This window comes from Pezoporus occidentalis, unplaced genomic scaffold, assembly GCF_034315485.1.
Source record: "Pezoporus occidentalis ecotype Australia unplaced genomic scaffold, CSIRO_AGI_Poc_V1 ctg19, whole genome shotgun sequence".
NCBI classification, from domain to species: Eukaryota; Metazoa; Chordata; class Aves; order Psittaciformes; family Psittacidae; genus Pezoporus; species Pezoporus occidentalis.
Genome location: NW_026913748.1, coordinates 6,098,820 through 6,123,539, shown reverse-complemented (window position 1 = coordinate 6,123,539; position 24,720 = coordinate 6,098,820). Strand labels below are relative to the sequence as shown.

Below are 24,720 nucleotides of genomic sequence, written 5' to 3'. Positions count from 1 at the left end.
TTGCTGCACACATAAACCGTATGAACCGTGCCTAACCTGCATATTCCTGCATGCACATCGTTTTACGAAGGACATGGAAGTATCAGTTGCTTGTTGCAGTCTCAGAACAACGGGTGTACTTCCGCACTGCACAGGCTGCAATGCACAGGACAGCCAGCCCAAGAGTCACCTGGCACTGAGTCCCTGGCAGGAATTCTCAAGGGTGTTAATATCTATTCATTTGGAACATTCTTCCATAAGTAGCTCTTCCAAAGAGCCACGTGTGAATTCGTCTGAATGTTAACAGTGTTGACATGTGAGCCCACTGCTCCTAAAGTCTTCTGACAGAGGCTTACCTTGGATCTGCCTGGGAAATGATATCAAATGGGGCAGTACAAAGCATACAGAAGAAAGGTACCCTTGCCTCCTGAGAAGAGCAGCCTGGCTGCAACAGAATATATACCTGAGTGACATAAAATATCACCACCTTGTCAGAAAAACAAAATAATGCATTTGCATCCCTCCTTATTTAAGCATTAAAAAATTCACCTTTTTGCTGTTGCTTTCAGCCTTTGGCTTCTCTTGTTAAAAGATTAGCATAGGTATTTGTTTCACAGGTCCTGCTCTAACTGGGCTCAGGACACAGATACATATGTAGTATCTGCCCAAAGCACCAGTAGGCAGTATTTCTCACAGATTCCTTGTTACTCCTTCCAGGTGTTTCCATCCCACCAGTGAGATTTCCCACAGTAGTATTTTGAGCCTTGACACTGCATTGCTCTGGCTGGGACTTTATACAGCATCACCCTCAGTGACATGGTTTAGTGGTGGTCTTGTCAGTCCTGGGGTAATGGCTGGACTTGAGGATCTTAAAGGTCTTTTCCAACCTGGTTGATTCTGTGATTCTATATTGAGGTGCTATCTCTGTGGGTGGAATTTCTCATGCTGTCTTTACTCAGCAATTTTATACCTAGAGCTTCAACCTGAATCCTTCCTAAGCTGAGACCTTTCTCTTCATCTGTTATTTCTTAAACATTGTTGTGAATCCTTAATTCCATATTCCTCTACCTTTACAGGTCCTGACGTAGATACAATGCAGGTGTGTTCATGCCATGAAGTATGTTGTAGACTGACTACAATGTGAATGGAACTGGTATGGATATATCTTTAGATGGGACGTAGTCACAAACACTCTACTTTCTTCTCTCCTCTCATTATGCCCTTGACTTCAAAATCATTTGAGCAGGGCTTTAGCATCTGTGTAGCTATTCCAATGCAGACCTGTGCCATTTGAAACCAGCTTACAGCACTCAACTCCAAATAACTTGATATACTGAAACAGTACATCGCTAGCAGGGATTTGCAGAACCCAGGGCAGCACCAATGCAACTATTTCTGGTGTGTGAAAGCTCAAGGGAGTTAAACCCTTAAATAGGCTGGGCGAAATCTGAAAGAATGAAAAGAGTGGGCAAACATAGCATTCCTTGTGCACCCAAATTGAAGGGAACAGGTATCTGGGGTACACAAGTCATTCAGAGTTGTTCTGATCTTCCGCTTGGGTTTTTTTTTTTGTGCTGGTGCAATGCGCAAATATAGCAAAATATGTTAATAGAAAGCCATCATATTTATAGTTATTGTTAGTACCCATTGAAATCAGTGGGATTTTGTCTACGCTTTTACCCTGGAGATAATCCATAGAATAGAACATTAATGCATAGTTAAAAAGAAAAAATATGGAAAACAGCACCTCTGCATAATATCTTCATTTTAAAGTTACATAATTGAGCTTTTGAAATTAAACAAAAATACAGCAAACAGCCTCAGACCACAACAGCAACTAAGTGACTTCAACATTGTCTTTTAAACTTGCCTCTTTATTCAGATAAAAAATACCACCCTAAACTAACCCAAGATAAAATAAAAGAAGATAGTGTTCAGCCCAATGCATACCCAAATGAGCTTTAAGACCTCTGGGAAAATGTGATTTGAGAACATTTCTTCCAAGAGTTCTAAGAGTTTATTTTGCATGAGGAGATTACCTTGTAGAGCAAACAGTGGCTAATAGTTTAAAGGCAGTACTTAGATGCTTCATGTCATGCTAAACAAATACTGTTTCTATGCCTTGTTTTCACTGTTGGCAAGACAGTCAAAAGAAGACTTTAATGCCACCTCAATGCAGAATGTTTGTAAATGGCACGTGTCTTTTGATGGAAGGAACTATAATGGATTATTAGCTATTATTCTATTTATCAAAGTGAATTTTCCACATGCTCAAAATCTGAAGTCCTTCCATAGGCAGAGCTCACAGTGAGAATTCTACTGATAAAAACCTGCAGGATTTGAGCCATTTAGACTTAATCTGCTAAACCCCGTGGCATTTCCCTGATACTCAACAAAGGGAACTGGGGATGGGTAAAGAAGGCAGTATTCTGATAAAGAAGAGAAGGAAAATTTATACTCACGGGATTTGATGACACTTTGGGATGGTCCCTTAAGACAAGAGTCTGCCTAGTAAGGGTGATCTAAGCTATGCTAATTCGGCAACCTGTATTTTTGAAGCAAAACACTCCATGAAGAATGACCTTATTTTTTTGTTTTTAAAGCTCTGAGGTGCTTATGCAATAGACTCCTAAGGTAGAAAGAGACAGATGCCATGGAATAATAATCAGCCAAATTCTTGCTGAGGATCTCTGCAAAAATCTTCCTCCTTGCCTCTCTTTTCATAGGTAAGCTCAGTGCTACCTTCCTCACACAACACCACGCAGCAACAATTAGGGGGCCTCTGCATAACTCCGGAGTTGTTCCCTTTCTAGAGATAGGCTTGGGTTTGTTCCCTTTTAAAATGAAGGCTTTCTTATATATATATATATATGTATATATGGGCTTTAGAAAAAGAAAACAACCTTTTTAAAAAAAAAAGCAGACAATAAATATAACACTGAACTTTTATTTAAAATTAAAAAGGTGCTTCAGCTGTTTTTTTTTCCGAGCCCCTTACAGAAGACTGTCCTGGTTGACATGGAGTCACACATGTCCAAAATTCAGGGCTCTTATTCAGGGCTTGAGGTTTAGCTGGGCTCAAAAAAAAACTCAGTCGTAGCTCAAAATGAGCAAAATCCCTGGGCTGTGTCTGAGGTGAGAAGGATGAGCATAACTACCCTTAAACATGCTGCCAGAACCTCCTGTTTTGTGAGAGGCAGAGGAAATTCCATTACTGGGCATTGACAGCAGGGCACTGCCTGGGTGCTGCTTTAACCCTTGCTTTCAGCCACTGCATCCTGACATGCTAAAATATCCTTTCTGTTCTGTTTAGAGTGGCCATTTTCTGTAGTGAACAGTCAGTTCCTATGCTCTTAGCTAAAAGAAAAGAAAATTAAATAACACTGAATTTCAGGGTTTATAATAGAGGGAAAAGCATGCTCAGATGTGGGGAGGAAGGAGGAGAGTGCAGATACCTAGTCTGTGTACGTATTCAAGTGTATGTCCCCTGCTGTCGCACAAAAGCAAAAATACAACTCTCAGGTTGGTAAGCTGGATCATAAGGGATATTGGGCATGCTGTCAATAGGTGGTCACAATTCCCCACCCTCCGTCCAAGTTGCCTTTAAGTTAGATTTTGCAGTCGGTTTCATTTCCTTCTAACAGTCAAAGATAAGAGAGGATGAAACCCGGTATATACAGTCAGTGGGGAGAGGGGTTGGGTAAATGACCTGCAGGAGTGAGAAACATAGACTGTTTTGCATCCGTCATAATTCCTTTCCTATACAAAGCTTTTGGTTTGCCTAAGCTATAGAAGGAAACAGAAGCAGTCTATTTTAATCTTCCCGAGTGAAGAACGCTGCAGGGATTGCTCTGTTATCCCCAGCAGCAGCCCTGACTTTCCACATAAAGGTTCCATCCACATCCATCTATCTATGTACTTAAAATATAAAGATGATTGCATGATGCACCAGCAATGAGCACTTCACTATGAAGAAAAAAAACTACAGTTCTTTCCCAGTCAAACCCCACTGCAAAAGAAAAAGGTCAGGTAAGAAGGAGGGTTTTAGACTTATGCATAGAAATTGATCCTTCAGTCTGTGTAATGACGTTTGTTAGAAACTCTGTTCAGAAGAAAGGAAAGCCCTTGCTGATGCAATGTTTCTAACAGAGCCTTCACTGCAGGGATTCACTACTAAAAAAAAAAACAAGAGGTTGATTATGTGTTTTTAAGTGGGTTTCTTACTGTTTTGGCTTCAGTGACTTAAACTCTGGTGTTCTGGGTGTACAGCAATCACCATGAGTTCAGAATCTGGTCCAACGTATTTTTAAAACTCCATCTATTGAACGATGAAGAAGGGCCAGATCCTGCAAATCCTTACTACCTGTATTAATACTTTGAGTAGCCCAGTCCCTGCAAGTTGTGATTGTGAAACTGAGTCATACAGTGCAGTATTTTAGAAATATGGATCTGCCTTTGGGGATTCAAGCATGCCTTGACATTACATATTCCTTTAATAGTATTTATTTCAACAGTAATTTCTCCACTGATTTTCATAGAGTCATGTGACAGAGCTTAGCTGCTATGAAGTGGTGTAACTGTACTTGCATCAGCTGAAAATCCAGCTCCATGTTGTAGCTATGCTTGTGGATTCAAAGCAAACGTGAGAGAAAAGGGTCCCTTCTATTTAAATTGTCAAAAGAGACAAGGAAGATGTGTTGGGCTATACAGTGTGCTGTGGGCTTCATTTGTTTTGACATTACTATAACCAAAACAACAGAGTTCATTCCAGGGAAGGAATTCCAATCTAGTTTTACTACTTATATTAGCTTCTTTCTTGCATAAAAGAAGCCACATCAGAAACTAAGCCCCTTCTCCTCCTAACTTCACAAAGTCTGGTGTCCAACCAGAAAACATTCCCCTGCTTTCAAAGTGCCTAAACAAAGGGGATTATCACAATGCTGACTGCAGTTGTAATTACCAGCTGGTGAGCTGGTGGCATATACTGGGTACATGATCCCAGAAAATGTTACACCTCAATAGTAGGCTCTTACACTACCTATAGTGCTGGAACGCTCATCGTTGTTTACTATACATGCATGCACACAGACCATTATCAGCATTCAGTACTAGTAGGCATGCTTTCTTCACTGAAAAGGAGAGACCAGGAAAAAAATACTTTGTCCTTTTGAAGAGCTGGATCAGTGTGAGGTGCCACTCACCAAAAGAAAATAAAAGGAAGAAAGAAAGAACCCGGACAACCCACACACAAGTGTGATAAGCATCCTAAATGTCAAACATACGTACAACATCTGTATCTCTCTGAACACATATACACTGTGTGCTATATAATGCATACCCTAGACCCCTCGCATCAGTGACAGCAGGAAAGCCCCAGCTTGTTCCAGGGAGGATGGGGTATTTTGACAGATAGCTGCGAGTTAGGGCAAACAGAGGGTGTCACAATGCTGCTGCCGCCTTTGATCCAAGACTTGTTTATTTATGACAGACAATGAGGGCACGATGCTGCCTGTGAGCACCACGGCTGGGTTGAAATGAACCATAGACACTTGTACATAGAAATGAAAGGGGTGAACCGCGGGGCGAACGCCTCCGGGAAGCAGCATCCTGGCTCCTCTTTGCACTCTGCCTGCTCTCCCTCCCCGAGAACGCATGGAAGGAGGGATGGAAGGAGGGGTGGAGGGCGGGATTCCCCACCCACCCACACACCGCCTCTCGCTCCGCAAGGCTGCAGGGGGGTACAGCCCGGTCCCCTCTCGGACCCGGGCCCGGACGGGGCCCGTTCCACCGCTGCTCCCCGCCGCCAGCCCTGCCCGCCCCCGTCCCCCTCCTCACTTACTCCGGTCTCCGGCTCAGGACGCCTTTGCCGATGGCCTGGGGGGGCTTGTGCTGGAGCAGAGCGGCGCAGCAGCCCTTCTCCCTGCCGTCCTTCTCTGCGGGGTGCTGGTGGGGCTGGGCAGCAGGGTGCTGGTGCCCGGCAGCCCGCCCGCTGCCGCCGGGGCCCGCGGGTGCCTGCTTGCCCGCCGGCGGCGGCTGCTGCGCCGGGAGCTGTTGGTGGTGCTGGAGCGGGTCAGGCTGGCCCGGCGGCGGCGGGGGCTGCTCTGCCGGGGAGCCCTGGGACGGCTCGGCGGGGGCCGCCGGCGACTCGGCGTGGTGCGGCTGCTGCCCGCGGAGGTTGCGGTTCTCGGTGCTGAGCTCGTCCAGCCGCCGCTCCAGCTCGTCGATGCGCTGGCGCTGGGTGTGGATGAGGCTCTGCTGGTTCTGCACGATGGCGGTGAGCTCCTTCAGGTAGAGCACGGCGCGCACCGGGTTTTCCAGCAGGCTCTCCATGCCCCAGCTGCCGGGACCGGGCCCCGCTGCCCGGCCGCCGGGCTCCGCCGACAGCGGCGCGGGATGCGGGGAGGCGCCGACACCAGGCGAGCCGCCCCACGCGCGCGGCCGCGCCACCAATGGCCAGGGGCGCGCGCGCGCGTTCCCGCTCGCGGGGAGCCGAGGGGAGGAGGCGGCTCGGATCGGATCGGCTCGGCTCGGCTCGGCTCCGATCGGCTCGGATCGGCTCGGATCGGATCGACTGCCCCCGCGCGCCACGCACGGCCGAGTCCGTGGGAGGCGGAGAGGGGCGGGACCCTCCGCAAAGGCTCCGCCGCTCCACGGCCGGGCCGCGCAGGCGCGGGAGGAGCATGGGCAGGGAGCGAAAGGGTCCTTGTCCGGGTCCCCGTCCCGATCCCGATCCCGATCCCAGTGCTGGGGCCCTTGTTTCTGAGGTAAAACTCGAGTGGCGGTGCAGCGCTGCCTCATCCCTTCCGCCCCTCACCGAGGGGACGGGCGCCGCTCCGGCCGTGTCTGAGTGCTACCGCCGGTCTCAACGGTGTGAGCGGACCCCTCGGAAGGGAGCGGGTGGGTAGTGCCCCTCTGCGGGCCCTTCGCAGCCTCTGTTCTCTCTTCTCCCTGGACTAGGTTTTGCGGATCTTTTCCAGGGTGACCTGGTGATGACTTTTTATTTTCTTTTCGCAAAGTGAGTTGAATAACTGTGGCTGGGTTTGACTGCACTGTTGGTAACGGTTCTGTTTCTATCACTTCCCTTGTTAGCATGCAAAAGGCCAATCTGAACCCAAGGGAAGGAGGAATTACCACGGAAAATGGATGTTAGAAGTCTGTTGTTCTTTTGAGTCTCTGTTGTCCTTTAGGCTCTTGGGAAGAAAGCTAGGACTTGGTGTGAGGTTTGCTGCGGGTTGTGAAGCTGTGGATGTAATAACACCAGACAAGTGACAGGCAGGGCCTTTGCTGTTAGACTCTGTACAGTTTTGCTTCATCTCTTAACATCTTCCCTTACTCTTCTTCATCCATAGCCTGAAGAGCCTTGGGTCTGAGAAACTGTGTGTTTCCTATTGCATTTATCAATAAGTAACCTGGCTAAAGGTAATAACTTTCAGGAACTCCTGTGTAGATCCACAAACAATTCTGCTGATTTCCACAAAGGTATCCTCTCCTATCACTGTGGGTGCTGAAGATCCAGGATATGTGACAAGCAGTCAGACCTAGTTTTAGGCAAGCATTTCCGTGGATTTGACTGAGTGTACAAAAGGTGCAAGGTCACAGAACAAAAAGCAAACAAAAAAGTTTTAAGTAAGTGATTTTGAGTGTAGAACTACCCTTATTTTGCCTTTTCAGATAAGCAGAACATGCACCATAGCAAGGATTTCCTAAAGTGAGGAACCAAGTAATGTAAAGGAGAATCTCCATTTCAGAGGATCAGAAAGGTGTATTTCCAGGCTCTTCTGTTCACAGATAGCCCTGGGAATGTAAACTGATGCAAACAGGATCACCAGGATTAGAAGTTCTTCACAGACTCCTCCTAAAAAAGAACTGCTGTTCACAGTTCTCTCACAAGTTCCTAGAGATGGCTTTGGAGGATTGTGAAACATTGCCATATGTCCCCTGTGTGCTGGGGTGGGGGGAAAGACCCTGGAGTGAATTCCTAACAACTAAAAGCATTTATATCCCACACACTTCTGATTTTATTGGAAAGTTTTAGTGGAGACCTTCCTCCATCTCATTGCCTAGTGTGTCATTAACATTGCGTGACAGGGAAATGACTGAGGAGGAACTGGTATTATTTTGCAAGGTGAGAGGTGGTTATAGGGGAATGCAAAAAAAAAAAAGACAGGGGAAGTGAAAACACCTGAGCTATATTTGAGGAAGTGTGAAAGTGATCGTTTGGGAAATCGTGCTGGTGTGCTGTCTCCTTTCAGAGACACTACCGAACAGCATCACTTCAGTCTTGCCTCATAGGAACAGAGTCCAGAGACACCAATGGAAGTAATGTGCTTTTGGCATCAGTACATGATGGGAAACAACCAGGGATGGCTGTCGGTATGCTCACAAATGCACGTACACAGACACAGAGCTACCTTGTCCTTGTTAGGAGAGACTTCAAGCAAAGACTGTTTATCTTGCAGAACAGTGGAGGCTGTTGTAACTCTTAAGGCAAGCTCTGCACAGAGTTCTGTCTTTGCACTGGACATCATGTCCCTTTGCAGCTCAGCTTGATAAAAGCAATGAAGAAATAAGGGTCATAGACATCGTACTGTCCTATCCAGGTATACAGCGGGGTTGTTACTAACTAAAAAGAGAAATCATCCTGGTTTGGATGACTGAGGGTGGGGCAAAACAGCTTGGAAGTCTCCTGTCATGGTGCTTGAATGCCTATCGGAAGATGTGACTTTTACTGTGCGAAGTGGTCCCGATGTATTCATTCACTGTTTGTGCACCTTTAATTTGCTTGTCCAGCCTCATTAGCCTAGTTTCTACTAATAAATCTTTGTCATAAATTACACAGATGCCTACAGGCATGGATTGGTAAGCTAAAAACAAGCATGTTAGGAGAATCAGAAAGAAACCTGTTTTCTCTATGGGTGTAGTAACTGGTGGTCGAAAATGGTAAGACCATACTTAACCTTTAAGGTTTCTACAGAGGGCATATGCCAAAGGAAAATGCAGCAGAATGCTTTTGTGCCAGACATGAAAGACTGTGTGGGGATATTTTTACAAAACTTCAAGAGATAAGAGTTGCATAATTCTCTGTAATAAGAAAATTCAGTGAAGATGGGGTATTCATTCAGGAGGAATTGCAAGGTTATCAGAAGAAACTGAATGTGTTCTTTCTCTTGGTAAGCAAGAATCCTGCATAGCTCTGAAATGCCTCCTCTTTTACCCAGCCATCACTGTGTACCTTTGATCATGCCGCCACAATACCTAACATACATCACTTGCAAAGCTCTGCACATTAGTGTAGTAAGCGTTACTGTTCCATAGAAAGTGAATGGTAGGATTGAAGCTGTTGGAAAGGGAAATAAGGACATAGAGTGGTTGAATGACTTGCCCAAGGCCATGCAGGAGGCCTGGACCAGGGACAGATCCTTGATTGCAAGCAACTTTAGCATTTAACCTGATTTTCAGGTCACTGAATGCTGCTGCTTCTCTCTTCAGGAGAGATGATATCTAGAGGGAAACAATGGTGAAGATTATTTTTGTTGGTATTGTATTTTTCTAAGTCGTGATTCTTTTCGGTCCATTCCAGAAAAAAAGTAATAATGAATAATAATGGACTAATTATGTTGTTATGGAATAAAGTGCTTCCCTTATCCACTTAGCAAGGTGCTTGGGCATTGCACAGACAATTACAAATAAAGTGCAGCAGTAGTAATTAAAATAAGCGTGCATTATAAACACAAAATAAAATGCAAATGAATCAAGCCCCAGGATTTAATGGAAAGGTCTAATAACTACATGATCTGATTTTATATTTGTTTAGCTATTTAATTCAGTCAGAGTAGAGTGAATCCATAAATAAGGGTATACCAAGAAGCATACATGAAAGAGAAGGTAGTAACATCTTCAGTTGTTTCATCTGAAGACAAATTTTCACTGCAGTGTGTTCTTGCAACATCTAAGAGGTCCTAATCCCGCTTTAATTTGCAGCAGCTCACTGAAACTTGCTGCAAACAAATCACTCCAGCCTTCTGACAGGTAGAGACTTTCCTGTGCTTTTCCATTTGAAATTCTGTTCAAGGCATTTCCCTCCTCTCAGTCACACTCTATGTCCTTCGGGGGGGGAGTAAGCAAACTCGCAGCAAACCCAGGCAGTCTTCTCCCCATTTCTTGCATTTCATTCTGTTTTCCTCTATCTTCCACACCCAGGCCTTGCAAGGTAACAACTTTCCCCTTGTAATTCAGTATCCAAAGTGCTACCATTTGGAGATGCAGGGCATATAGTTTAGGTTCCCAGCTATGGCTTTATGGTCTTTTTATCATAAGCTTATGAATTTACAGTAAGGTATTTTATACTTCTGTAAGATATGTATTTCTGTTTCTTTTAGGAGAAGGAGAATTCTCTATAAGCGCACCTGAATACAACAAAGATTATGTGTTCAAGGTCAGGGCCTTAGTACTCAAGGAAAAGCAGATTTAATGTTGGCCAACCCACCTTAATTAACCTAATTTTTCTCCCCTTTTTCCTGGCTCTCTCAAAACTGTGGCAGAATCTTGAGTGAAATCCCCACAGCCAGTGTTTGTTTCTAACCAGATCAATTCTCATTCAGTTCAAGAAGTACACACAAGGAAGCTAACATGAATCATGTAAAGAAGAGAGAATTAAAGATGGGAGGGAAGAGATGCAACTATCATGGTCTTGTGTTGCCACCTTCTATTCTGATTTCAGGGGGAAGCCAGGGCATTTTCAGACCCACCTGGAGGTTAGCAGCTGCTTGAGTAGAGACTCTTAGAACTGCTTGCAAACAGCCTACAGACAAAAAAAAAAAATCTGCAGGAATTAGATGAAAAATCTCAAAACAGAGGATAGAATCAAGACAATCACAATGTACTCATGCATAATTCATGGCTGGGGGGGGGGGGAAATCTGCATCTCCTGAATGCTTCTTTCACTTGGGCTTCTTTCACTTAAGGCCTCATCCAAAACTATTCAGACCAATGAGAGATGTTTCACCATCTTGAGTCTAAGCCAAGTCACTGTCTGCTTACACCTGTAAAACTGATGGATAAAATGAGGCTAAAACCAATCAAAGTTTATTGCCCACAATCTCACCGTGTACTACTGAGGGCCTGTAATCAGAAAGCATTGGATTCAACAGCAGTGCTTCTGGTGCTTCAGATGAGCATTGAGTAAAGGCAGGAACTCTGCTTCAGATGAGCATCGAGTAAAGGCAAGAGGAGTCCTCTGGCATCTTTTGCATCTGTCCAGCAGTTAAAAGCAAGGTGGTATGGTCTAAACGAAAGTGAATGCTTTCTCTTGTATTGGGGCTGTTGAATTGTTAATTTATACTGATATCACAAAATCAAAAGCAAAAAGAAAATACCTTGTTCTATAAATCAAACATAAAGAACTGAGATGCAGTTTCAATGTTTGGTTGGGGTTTTTTTCCTCTCTTAGCTGACTACAGCTAAGATGATGTATAACTGTTTTAAATCAGATGCTCATCAGGAAATAAGGAACAAGCTCAGTACCGTAGTCTTAGCTGATGTGTAGTTCTGACACATTTTCAAATCTTGGCTGTCTGAACTGTGCTATTGCAGCCTTGCATTATTTACTGCAAATTAAAAGGAATCAAGGTGCTCTTTAGAATGCACTTCCCCTTTTAATGTTGCTAAATGTTATATTATCTCCTGTCTTTTTCATGAAAGAAAATAAGCTTTGACCACTTAATTGATTATTTCTAGAGAGCAAATGCTGCACAGGGACATTTTCTTCAGAGTCAGTCGGGTTTTTATTTGAACTGACAGTTGTTCAGTCTTTGTAAATACTGCAGTAAAATGAAAAAAAAGGAATATGAGCTCAGTTCTCCAAAGGTTACCTGACTAGTCCCACTGAATTACATTGAGATTTTCAGACAGGACAAGTTTGTGTGATCTGACCTTGCATAAGATACACAGAAAAAAAAAAAAAAGAAATGTAATAATGTTAAGTCTAAACTCCAGCTAGAAGGTTTTCCTGCAATGGCAGAGATGAAATGCTGTCAAGAAAGCAAAAAGCATGCATGAACAATACACATTTCTGCTAAGGCTACAATATACCATTCTGATGGGCAGCTGTTTAAAATATTTGTCAGCTGCATTCCAGGGGAAAAATAATAAAAATTGAAAGAAACTGAAGTATTTGTCACATCTCAGCTCTTTGTTTGATTTATCAAATGAGATACTTTCTCTTTGCTTCTGATTTTGTGATACTAGTATGAGCTAACAGTTCAGCAGCCCCAATATGAGAGAATGTTCACCTTGCCGCAGATTTCTGTTTAAAGACGGTATGACTGTAGAGCACAGAGTCTGGCTTTGAGGAGCAGGACTGAGGATGAAGATACCAGAGGACTCCTCTTGCCTTTACTCAATGCCCATCTGAAACAGAGCAAGCACTTTCTGATTACAGGCCCTCAGTGGTGTCCTGTTTCACCTTGAAAGCATAGCTTGTCTAGTCTGTGCTCCTGTTACGCAAAAGGGGTGAGCAGATGCTGACTTCTCAGGGAAATTAAGGCCAGGACAAATCAATAAAGCATCTGGCCTGATGTGCTGCATACCCTATAATCTCATGCAGCTTGCAACATGAGTTTAATAAAAACCTATCTCCGGAAATACGTCTGGTACTACTGTGAAGACAGTAAAAGGTAGAGAATTTGTCTTGTTCCTTGCTATTGTGTCACTATACTTAATCTGACATTGTTGACAAGCTGGAATATTTTTCTGATTTGAATTTATCCTTTTTACTTCCCAGAAGTGAGTATGCTGTTCTCCACTAAAGAGCTCTTTAGTCCTAAAGCCCTTCTCTCCTTGGAGAAGACTGATCAGCTCACCCGATGCTATTATTTTTAGCAAGCTAAACAGACTGAACTCTTTAAATTATGCAGTTTTATTATAACTTGAGTCTTTTTTTTTTTTCTTGTTTTTGGGGTAATCCTTCAGACTTGCTGGTACACGCTATGGTCCAGCTACAGGCAGGTCAAATATTTGGTGAAGAGGTTGCTGCTCAGATATGTTCCTGTCTCTTGTTGCTCATTATTTTGGGTGTCAGGCTTCTGCTCAGGTTAACCTTTGCCTTCAGATCTGCTTACGGACAGGATCCCTTGTACTCAGACATGCTGACTTGTGATAGGTTCTATTTTGGTGTCTGAAAGAATTTCAAGGAGCAAACAAAGAGACCAGAAGGATCCTGTGACTCAAAACCAACAGAACTTGCTCCAGACTCTTCTTTGAGGGACACGGCAGAATCGCTTCAGGCAGCTACCACCATCCACACTGCTGCAGTTGATGCCATATGCCAGAGCCCCTGTGTGCACAGCCTCTTGCAAAGAACAGAAGAGATCACACTTTTGGGAAGCCCAGATATAAAGAGCAGGAGATAGGTCGAATGGTGGCAGATCACAGGTCTAGTTTTTGTGTTGCATGCATTAGCTTAACTTAAGGTTAAGCTCTGGGTGCAAGCCATTCTGTCATGTGAATTTCTTCACAACTCTTGGGATTTTGGTAAAAGTTGAAGCCAATCTAGTGACAAGACAAGCACCTGAAACTTTACAATATTTAACTTGGCCAGAGAGGAATTCTCCACTGATTTTCTGGCTACTTCATTGGCCCAAGTAAAAGCCTCCTAGGAGACCTTCCCAGATAGTGAGCAGAAGTACCTTCTCAAACAACACTCGCTTTTAAAAGATAGAGAAAATGAAAATAAAAAGTAATCCCCAAAGCTCACAGCAGCACTCCACTTTCTTTCCATCCCATGCAGAGATGACAGTTCAGTTACTCCTTCCCTCTGCAGCACTCTCTGCAGTGCTCACCTTGGAAAGTGGGAGAGAGACATGGCAAAGAACCAAAGTGAATTTGGAAGCATGACACAGGGAGATGGGTGAGAACTAACGGGGCAGGGGACTGAAGATGCATACATTGGTTCTTAGTCACTGGAGTGGGCAGAACTGAGGCAGGGGGAAGACTGATATTTGGTCTGCAGGCAAGAATGATATGGAAGTTGTGGAAGAGAAGTAAAAGTGCAGGAGGCACAAAGGTGTGAGGGAGGAGGCATCTGAAGCACTTCCCAATAAACAAGAGTGTCTGGATATTTGTTACAGACATACCGAATATGGTCAAAAGGGAGACTCAAAACTTGAAAGTCAGGTTGAAATCCACTGTGTAAGACTTCAATAGCATATAAATAATAAAAATCAGATGCCTAGAAAAGAGAATTACAGTGGGAGCAGCACAAAGTGATACTTTCCCAAAATACACTTCCAGCCAGACTTCCTGAGCCAGAGGTGATACCCTTGCATTAAAAAAAAATCCCTCAGTAGTTTTCCCTTCAATCAGTTTGTCTGGTCTCACCTTGATCCTGTCTGGATTTTCAGCATCATCCTGTAGCAGGGAACAGATCTTTGCTTCAGCTGTCCTTACCTAACACTTTTCCCAAGCACTACTAGGAACAAGGACAGCATCACATACATGGTCAGGTACTGGGTCAAGGCCCCTTGAGCGAACAGAATCTTCTCTCCAAAGACGACACGGTGCAGGAGCATGTAGGTACCTGGGACATGGTCAAAAGACAAGGCCAGTCTTTCAATTGACTCTGTCTTCATTTCAGGTCTGGATCCTAAAGGAGACAGAGTTATTTCCTGCTGTCTTAAGCTATGATTTGTTTAAAAGTATCCCATCTGTTCAGGTTGGTGCTCGGTTTCATACACATTTAAATTACTGCTGAATGTACGTGGTAGAGTGATGATTTTGGAAATAGTGGGTTTTAATTTCTTCTGTGCTGTGTTTTTTACAGAGATCAGCACAAAAAGGCAAAACACAACCAACTGTGACAGAATATATAAAACAGCATGAGCTGCCTACGGAAAAATGAAAACAGTCCAAAATAATAGAGACCAATGTGAATCATGACCAATAAGCATATTTTTTACAATAAACATGTCATCAGTGTCAGATAAACAAATCACAAATATTTATTAAGATAAGAAACAGATTATTAATAGACATCCCAAATTCAAATCATGTCCTTCAGTCCTAGTAGATAGGAATTAGCAGCCAAGCCTGCCAGAATGAATCTGGCACTCTCACAGAGGTCATCATACCTAACAAATTTAAAAATAAAGAGAGTACAAAGAAGGAGAGAGTAGACAAGTGGGTTTTTTTTTCTCTTCTACTATTCTGACATAGTTTAGAGGGATCAGTCTGCATTAGAACTACTAAAGATGATATAAGCATGATGATAACAAGAAAAAAACTATAGGCAGAGTTGAGGGAGAGGCTTCCCCGGTAGCTGCAATTCTGACCCTAATCCTATAAGCTGCTCCAGGCAAGCAGGTGCATGAGGCCTCATTTTGAAATCAGTGGGTTCAAGCCAAGCACAAAAATCTGTCTGGTCGGAGCATCAGTCTGCAGTTTCCATTTACCTCCTTTTGCCATTCTTTCAGATACAGATGATGCTGATATGGTGTGAGTTCGGACATTATGAAAATATAGAAGAATATAACAGTATTTATTCTTCCACTCTGGTGGTTGCAGAATGAAGCCTGTCAGTTAAAAAGTGAACCAAAGTTAATTTTCAGGAAAAGCTAAATAAAACCAGTTGTTTCTTAATGCAAACCTGGCACTAGTACATCATGCAGGTGATGGATATATAGTCCTTAGCTACTGGAAACAGAGTGGCTGAGGCTGTAGCAGCAGTGGGAATTCTTCAAAACGTACATTATGTTTCACAGCATAGTTTTCAGGACATAAACAGTATTATACCAAACTGAACAAAACAGGCATGTAAAATACTGAAATGTGACTGAAACAATATTGATTTTGGCATTACTTTTTTGTGTTCCTTTCCCTTCTGTGTAACATCCACATTGCTTTTCTAGTGGTCCTGAGGCAGTGGTGAATCATAGAATCATAGAATAGTTATGGTTGGAAAGGACCTTAAGATCATCTATTTCCAACCGCCCTGCCAGGGGCAGGGACACCTCACACTAAACCATGCCACCCAAGGCTCTGTCCAACCTGGCCTTCAACACTGCCAGGGATGGAGCATTCACAACTTCCCTTGGCAACCCATTCCAGTGCCTCACCACCCCCACAGTAAAGAACTTCTTCTTATATCCAAACTAAACTTCCCCTGTTTAAGTTTTAACCTGTTACCCCTTGTCCTGTCACTACAGTCCCTGATGTAGAGTCCCTCTCTGGCATCCTTATAACCCCCCTTCAGATATTGGAAGGCTGCTAGGAGGTCTCCACGCAGCCTTCTCTTCTCCAGGCTGAACAGCCCCAACTTCCTCAGCCTATCTTCATACAGGAGGTGCTCCAGTCCCCTGATCATCCTCGTGGCCCTCCTCTGGACTTGTTCCAACAGTTTCATGTCCTTTTTATGTTGAGGACACCAGAACTGCACACAGTACTCCAAGTGAGGTCTCACAAGAGGAGAGCAGAGGGGCAGGATCAGCTCCTTCGACCTGCTGGTCATGCTCCTTTTGATGCAGCCTAGGATACAGTTGGCTTTTGGGGCTGCGAGCGCACACTGAAGCTGCCTCATGTTCATTTTCTCATCAACCAACACCCCCAAGTCCTTCTCCGCAGGGCTGCTCTGAATCTCTTCTCTGCCCAACCTGTAGCTGTGCCTGGGGTTGCTCTGACCCAGGTGTAGGACCTTGCACTTGGCATGGTTAAACTTCATAATGTTGGCATCAGCCCATCTCACAAGCATGTCAGGGTCCCTCTGGAGAATATGAAGTACTTTATAGTAACAGAGACATAGTGGAGTATTGTGCCACCATGTGCGTGACTATAGGCCCAAAATAAAACCAGGAGCTCTCAATAACTGTAAATTCGAGTAAGCATAATAAGAGGTAAGTGCTGCCCTACTCCCCACTGAAGCTAGTGCCATCAATGCCAGGCCAGTTTCAATTTTAAGGAATGTTCCTGTAGCTGGTTTATATTTTCATTTGTTTTCTGATAAGTTGTACTTATGCATTTTGAGATAACCCCCCCCCAAAAAAAAAAAAAATAATCCTCCTCTTCCTTTATGTTGATGTATTTGGATTCTTTCAGATATTCCTTCCCACCCACAGCAGTTGTTTTGTGATGGTCCGGAGTTCTTTTGACTCTTTTTCCTTACAAGCTAGCTTCTTGCTCCTAATGCTGTTTGACTTACCTGCCCTGGCCATCTCTGTGCTTAGGCTACTTCCCTGCATGCTGGAAAGAAAGGTCAAGTCTGTAAGTCCCCTGCACCTTACACAGGCATATCCACAGCTGCCCTCTGTAAAGGCAGGAGTACTCCAAGGCTTTGCAGACAGAGGAGATCTGTGCTGTCTCACCCTTCAGAGGAGATGCAGCTTGTTTTTAGCAATCCAGCTCAGCACCTTTGCCCAGCAGCAAAATACTTAGACAAAAATAGAGAGGCTCCCTCAAACAAACTTAGAGGATTTCTGGGCTCAACCCTGATACCCTGCATTCAATGGGAAATTCAAGGACATATTGATGATTCATATAGATCTGAGAACATGTCTTTCATTGTTATTGAAGCTCAGCCTGAGCTGAGAGGTTAGGAGCTTGGCTGTGGTCCTGTCTTCCTGATCAAAATTCTTGGTTCCTGGCTTATGTTAGTGGATGTGCTCACCTGTGGCCATGTTGAAATTGATGTAGTGAATTGTTGGTCATAAACTGTTTATTTTCTAATATAAATATTCAGTCAATGCAAAATTATTTGTGAATTTGAGATGTACTCGCTGAATATTTCGGACATCTAAAACAATGAGGACAACTTCATAGGAGTGCCAAAATGCTTCTTTTCCATGTATTTTTAAACCAATTTTTTGGATGTCCTGTATGTGGTCATAAGGTAGCAGGGACAGAGGGAAGTCCTACACCATCATCCAGCTGCCATCCTGTTCCAACAGCTCCTGGGGTCAGGATGCTCACATAGACCATGACTGAATGATGTCACATGCCACAGGGGTGCACAAATGTAACCTGTTTCTCAGGAAAGAGGCTTTACCATTGGATCATAAGGTGCATTCCCCTTCCATGCTCTCCAGTTCATATGAAACTCCCCAGACTTGTAAGTCTTGAGGGTGTTTTTTTCCTAAGCCCTTTGTCTTCTCCCAAGAACAGGGGGGGGGGAAAGAAAACCTGGAGTAGTTATTTATTGATGCTTAACTTTACCGTTTTTAAAAGACTGAGCAATGCAGTTTAGCTAGCACATAGAAGTACTATTAGAAATATTTATTAAATGAATGCAGTGGTTTCATTGTCAAACAATGACAAAGATACTGTTAAAATGGATGTTGTGTTGCACGTGGTATTATTTTTGCCTGTTCGCATCTCTCTAAAATGGAGGGGGGAATTAAAAGCTGAAGTGGGAGATATATCCTACTGCTTTGTAGATGAAAATAAAGATTATATCTGTAGGTCTTAGAAATAGAAATAAGTAGGGACCTGATGTTGCAATACAGATGCAAAATAAATTCATGTTTCTAGAGAAAAATCTTGTGAAATCAACATGGCACCTTGGTATACAGTTATTACAAGGTTGTTAATATGGCATAATTTTAAGGACCACCAGGAAATTTGGCCTGCAGCACAGAGGCATTCTAATAGCCTGATATGGTAAGCTTTGAAATGAAATAACTTCATGTGAATACTTAACAGCAATAGAAAGCATTTGAAAGATTGAAATGCAAGAGTAATAACATCACTGGAAATGTTTAACATGTATTTCACTGCTCATTCAGGAAGAAAATATTTCACATAAGAATTTCAAGTTTTTGCTAGATTTGCAGTTGAGTAGAAATTGGAAAAACATCTCTGAAGGTGATACCTCAGCTCTTTTATGAATCCAGTTCTTTGGGTTTATTGTATATACCTGGAAAAAGAATGGCAGAACTAAATTTGGTCCCAACCAAGCAAATAGTTTATTTTTTACCCTAAAACTATGGAGTTTAAATTATTTACCAAATACAATAAAAACTGTGATTTCAGGTTGACTTTGGAAAGAAGCAGGGTTTCATTTTTTGGTTCAACAACTGAATCAAATAACCCATTAGCCACACAACCCAGCCATTAGAACACCCCCTTAAATCCTAAAAGAGGAGCCTGCCATTAACAGCAAAGAGTTCAGATGATAGACTTCTTCTCACAGGGGTAAGTCTTGGGGAATATTGATTTCTGTTATTTAGGTTTTATATTTGAAAAAATGAAAAATTGTTTCAAGCTTGAAACTAACTCTGCAGGAATAAGCTTTTATTAAAGGAATTTTTTCAGTGCACATTTTTCTTTACCAAATATTGCATCATTTTCTGAAATATGTTTGTAGATGGCAGTGTCAAAAGTACAATTAAATGGTGCAGGACTGAGTCCTAATTGATGATGACAATAATAAAAATGAATTATTTCATGAAAACTTCAATTTTTGGTTGGGGGGGGGGTGGTGGTGGTGGTTTGTTTTTTTCTTTCACCCTCATTATTCTGTTTGGAAACAGTCTGTCCTAAAATGTATTGAGTGTCCTGCTGTCACTATTCAGGCAAGCATTTGTCAGTAGGTTCTTAATACACATTAATATTTTCAGTAGGCTTTTAATAGAACATCTTTCTCTCTTCAGTTATATTTCACTCTAATCTTTAATGTAAAAGGTACATTTAAACATACTGAAGCTAATGTAGGAAACAGATAAAATACTATTAAGAGTTCCTGGATTAAATAGACGTTATTTGAAAAATACGGATTTTTAAAAGAGCTATTTAAAAAAAAAAAAAAAGGAAGTAATATTCTTGAAAATTCCTTTTTTTTTTTTTTTTGTTTTGTTTTGTTTTTCTATTAGTAATTAAAAGTCCAGAAGATTAGGGAAAAAAAGGCATGTCCAAAGCCATGCAGAGAATGGAGTGGATTTTCATCAGAATGCTGACATTTATTTATTTCAGAATGGAAAAAAAAAAAAACCTGGAAACAAGGTCTAATACTTAGCACCCACATTGCTCTAAAGGAACTTAATGGGTAATGAATTAAAACTTAAACAGGGAAGTTTTAGGTTAGATGAAAGGAAGTTCGTTACTGTGAGTGTGGTGAGGCACTGGCACAGGTTGCCCAGAGAAGCTGTGGCTGCCCCATCCCTGGCAGTGTTCAAGGCCAGATTGGATGGGGATTGGAGCAACCTGGTCTAGTGGAAGGTGTCCCTGCCCATGGCAGGGGGTTGGAACTGGATGAGCTTTAAGGTCCCTTCCAACCCAAACTGTTCTATGATTTAAGGTGGTCAGAACCAAAAGAATGATGGTCACGACTTAATAACACAGTAGCCAGTAGTTGTATTCATCCCTGGATGAAGGATCCTTGGATCCTCAATGTCCTCTTCATGTGACCAAGGGGGATTAGTCAGTTTGTGACAACTCCAACAAACTTCATCACAGCAATAGAAGAATGGCCAGCAATGAGGTTCATGTCTGAAGCAAGGTGGAAAAGGTTTAGATAGCTGGCTTTTGGGTTGGATATGCAATGGTAACTGGGACTGCATGGCAAATAGCAGGGTGTCTGAGAGTGCTGCAGATTCTGTGAGTTTTGTATGTGTTGACTTTAAAATTAAGTAATCTGTGCCTGTTAGTAGCATGGTTAAGTGGTTAAGAATACTTGTTGCTTTTCTCTTATGACCATAGCTGTTCTTCATATTTCTCTATTTTTTTTTTAAAGGCCTGGTATAGGATGTTTGATCTCTTGCCAGGTAGCCTAGCAGGAATACTCTGTTCAGTTATGCAAGAAGCATGGATTTGATCCCTAACTCTTGTTACCACGCTCCTAGGAATACATGGTTACAAAAATAAAAGCATTAGCCTGCAGCCATACTGCTATGTGCTGTGCTCTCCTCAGATCTCACATGTCAGTGAGGTCAGCCCTGCTCAGGACTCACAGTGCTGGGGGTGCTGTGGAGATGTGGAAAGGAGACGCAGCGTAAAAGAATGTGTGGGAATCACTGTCCTCATCTGTGCTCCATGCCAGGGAGTTTCTACTCTCTTGTCTATTTCTTTGCGACCTTTTTTCTCCTCAGATTACCATTATTTCATAAACGTGCTTTGTTTTCTTTTTTTCTCGAAGTCAACAAAGGCACTTACTGAGAGTACGCAAATTTGTGTGGATGCAATGCTAGGAATGACATTTTGAGATTTGTAGCTAAAAATCTTCCGAGCAACACTTAGGTTGGAGACCTTTGCAGTCCAGCCTTTCCTTACAGACCGCTGCAAGGGGCATCAATACGAGACGTGTCTGGTGCAGCTGTAAAAAAAGGTACCATTTTAACCTGTTATAGTAATATACAGGTTATTTGATACTCGTGTGCGCACTAAAGAAGTTGCATCGTTATTCTTAATCATGGGGGTTTTTCCAGCACTGCCTGAGGAGCAGCCGCAGCCCAAGCCCTGCATGAAACATTGTAGCACGCTGTGCCCTGGAGAACTTACAGCCTGACACGCGTTGCAGGCGCAGGATGTCAGAAAGGCTCTGGCACTCATGAAGAGTAAGTTACGTGATGCTGGCGAGTGATGTTTAAAGCCGTGATTCCAGGATGAGGAGGAGGCTTGGATGATAGGGATGGAAAGGTAGAACCAGAAGGGGTTGAGGAGGGGAATTTGACAAGAGTGGCAGAGAAGGCAAAAAGGGACAGATTACAGAATCACAGCATCACAGAATGGTTTGGGTTGGAAGGGATTTGAAAGACCATCTAGTTCCACCCCCCTGCTATGGGAAGGGGACACCCTCCAGTAGACCAAGTTGCTTAAAGCCCTGTCCAACTTGATGAAGTCAAAGGAGAAGGAAGGGATCCTTTAGGATAATTTATATGAGGTAAGGAGCAGCAGCCTCTCAGTCTTGCAGCCATCACTCAGGTACTGTGCTTATGCTGCATACAGTACATAGCATATTGCTTTTGTCTCCCAAATGGCAGAACATGGTTTAGTTATGTCTGCATTCAACATCCTGTGAGCATATACTGATGGCTAGCATGCACTCAGAGGAGGTGCTCATTTGTCACCACACACTGAACAAGGGGCAGATATTCAAGGACAAAGATCCTGCCTGTTCTACCAAGGCAATGCTACAAGCAAAACATCAGCATCAGACCTGAAGCAAAACCTGAGTTCCAAACACTTCTAAATGTTAGGTGAGATGAACCCTATGTCCAACTGGAATAGCAAAACATTCCTTGGATGTGAAAAACTGCAAAACAAGAGGGCTGTCTGGAGTAAAATCTGATCTGTTTTCTGGCCCTGTCCTGAGGGTGGAAAAGCAACTTGGCCAGCTCTGCCTGAATATTTGACAAACACTATTCAACAGACTACGAAGTATTTCCAGCATCTTCAAAACACACAACCACAGCAGCACTTTGTATGCTCCTCACCTTCGTTTTTACATTTTCCCTTCAGGTTCTGAGTTTTATGTTATTAAATTTTAGTGTAAAACATTGTAATAAATAATAAGGAGCAACATTTTCCATCCTAAAGATATCAAAGATGGAAAAATATTATTGTTTCCATTTTTCAAGTGAGGTTTTAATTACTTGCCCAAGGTGACTTTGCTCAGTAAAAGATACTGCAGCAAGAGAAAGAGCAAATTAATTTAATGTTTTGAAGGTTGGGATTGTTGGTTTGCTTTTTTTTACTTGAGAAAAAGCACTGTGGTAGGAAAATGCAGTTTCAAAAAAGCAAAAATGAGTTCAAACATAATGTCTGTCTAAAAGGGTTGGCTTTTGCACATGAATTTGTGGCTGCAACACAACAGATGAGTGACCAGTTTATGTATAAATAATTGCAATGAGCCTACAGGGAAAAAGAGTTCTGGATTATGGGCAGGGCGGAAGCACATGAATATTGTGGTGATGGAAAAGCTAACAGGCAGACTAAGCACTCTACACAGTTAGCCAGAGAGGCAGACTAAGCACTCTACACAGTTAGCCAGAGAGTGGCTTGCAAAGCACAGAAAATGCGATGTGCCCCAAGCAGCTCTGGATCAGCCAGTTGTTCAGAGAGGGGATTCTGCAGGCAGCTAAGACCAAAGCAGATCGTGCAAAGCCTCTCCACAGCCCACAAGAAGACTGGTGGAAACATCTGGCTTTATTTATTCAATGGGCCAAGAGCAAAAGCAGGTCTGACTGGGGGGTGGGAGGATCCAGGTCACTATCTTGCCACAGCAGAACAGGTGACTGAAAGTGGCACTGCCACCGTGCATACACAGCACCTCTCTTCAGATCCCCCTCCCAACTTGTGTTTCCTGATGGAATTGACTTGGACAAATGCTCTAGGAAAGCCAGGGGGCATTTTCCAAACCAGTAGTTAGCACGTTTCCTAACTGCAAAGCCTCTGCTATGCTGTCATGCATGACCTGGCACACCACAAGGCACTGCTTTTTGCACCCTATGGAAAATCTTGTCTTCCTGCCTGGCCTCTGTATCAACCTTCCTGTACCTGGGCAACAGTGGGGATTAGTGATCCTTTCGTTAAGGGAGAAACATACTCTGTGTGATTTTGTTATTGTTGGCTGGGACTTGCCAGTACAAAGCAGTAGCAGGGCGAGCTTGGTGGCCAGAGGTGCCAGTGGGCTCCCTTGAGCACAGCCCCTGCTTAAGCAGAAGAATCCTGTCCTCATGACCACTGAAAATGAGCCAGTGAGAGGTTATGAAATGTATCCAGTGAACTTCGTTCTGGAGATAGAAGAGATGGTGTCCATTTCTTTCTGCCTGGTCTCCACTAGCCAGTAGCATGTGCCGCCATGCAACCAGCCAGAGTCTAGTGCTTCTGTGGTTGAACTGAACACTGTATTCAGCAGCTGCTCTGCTGATTTGCCTTCAGACCCTTTCTGCACTGTTGTTCGCAACCACTTGTGCCTGGATAGATAGGTCTTGCCTTCACAGGAAAGACATTTGATGTATGACAAAAGTTGCTGTGATTTACAGCCTCTTACCCACTACCAGGGTGCTTTCTCCAATCTAGTGCTACCGTATCACTTCTCATGTGCAGCTCGCTGTACACCTGCTGCTCCATCACCTCTCTGCCTGCCTGGCTTGAGGTTCACTGCTTCCCCTTTCTCCATGTTAGCTCTCTTTTTGCCTTTTAATGGTGGATTATCCAAACTGCTGGCTCTTCTTCCTCAGGGTGGCTGGGAGGGGAACACAGGAAGGGGCTGTGTCAGTCTGCCATCACTTCTTGCTTTCTGTGAATTTGATAAAGGCTTTAAATTGGATTCTTACCCAAGCAGCAGCAAGCATTTGGAGGGCTTTCTGTCAGTGGTATATAAATAAAAGTGAATCAGAATAGATTGGATTGTTGCTTCTTACATCCACTTCCCTATTTTGTTTTTGACAGGTCCTGACACCCACACACAGGCTTCTTGCTCAGATTCGGCTAGATCTGGTTTTTTTTGTCTGCTTTGAGTTTTTGGCATGATTTTTCATTCCTTATAACCTTCTTTCTTCATTGGAGGATTTCAGTAGCTCTTACCCTGGTCCTTAGCTCTTAGGCCTAGTGCCTTTATGCTCTCCATACTGATGGGTCTTACCAGGCCTACCATTAAAACATCACAGAGGAAAGCACCCTCCTGCACGCTCTGAAACAGGGAAGCTGCTGCTGCTGCTGGCTCCTGATCTCCTGTGCAGCTCCGCCAGGTCTAACATCACTCCCCTGCTTCAGGCCGTGTATAGAATCATAGGATGGTTTGGATTGGAAGGGACCTCA

The 24,720-nt window shown here is 43.4% G+C and overlaps 1 protein-coding gene and 1 long non-coding RNA gene across 6 annotated transcripts in view; one reads left to right on the top strand and one right to left on the bottom strand.

Annotated features, from left to right (window-relative positions):
• IQSEC3 (IQ motif and Sec7 domain ArfGEF 3) overlaps positions 1-6,429 on the bottom strand; it is a 97,954-nt gene extending 91,525 nt beyond the window's left edge. For 4 of the 5 annotated variants that reach the window (XM_062616572.1, XM_062616575.1, XM_062616573.1 and 1 more), the window contains exon 1: positions 5,819-6,429. In XM_062616572.1, coding sequence (XP_062472556.1) covers positions 5,819-6,309 — 491 coding nt within the window. In that variant the 5' untranslated portion in view covers positions 6,310-6,429. The remainder of the gene's footprint in view (positions 1-5,818) is intronic. The other variant, XM_062616576.1, reaches the window with a different exon arrangement.
• An 89-nt stretch (positions 6,430-6,518) lies between these two features.
• Positions 6,519-22,479, top strand: LOC134162587 (uncharacterized). The gene is made up of 3 exons (XR_009964374.1): positions 6,519-6,743; positions 21,104-21,283; positions 21,384-22,479. It is a non-coding gene; the product is annotated as an uncharacterized LOC134162587 (long non-coding RNA).
• The last annotated feature ends 2,241 nt before the right edge of the window (positions 22,480-24,720 follow it).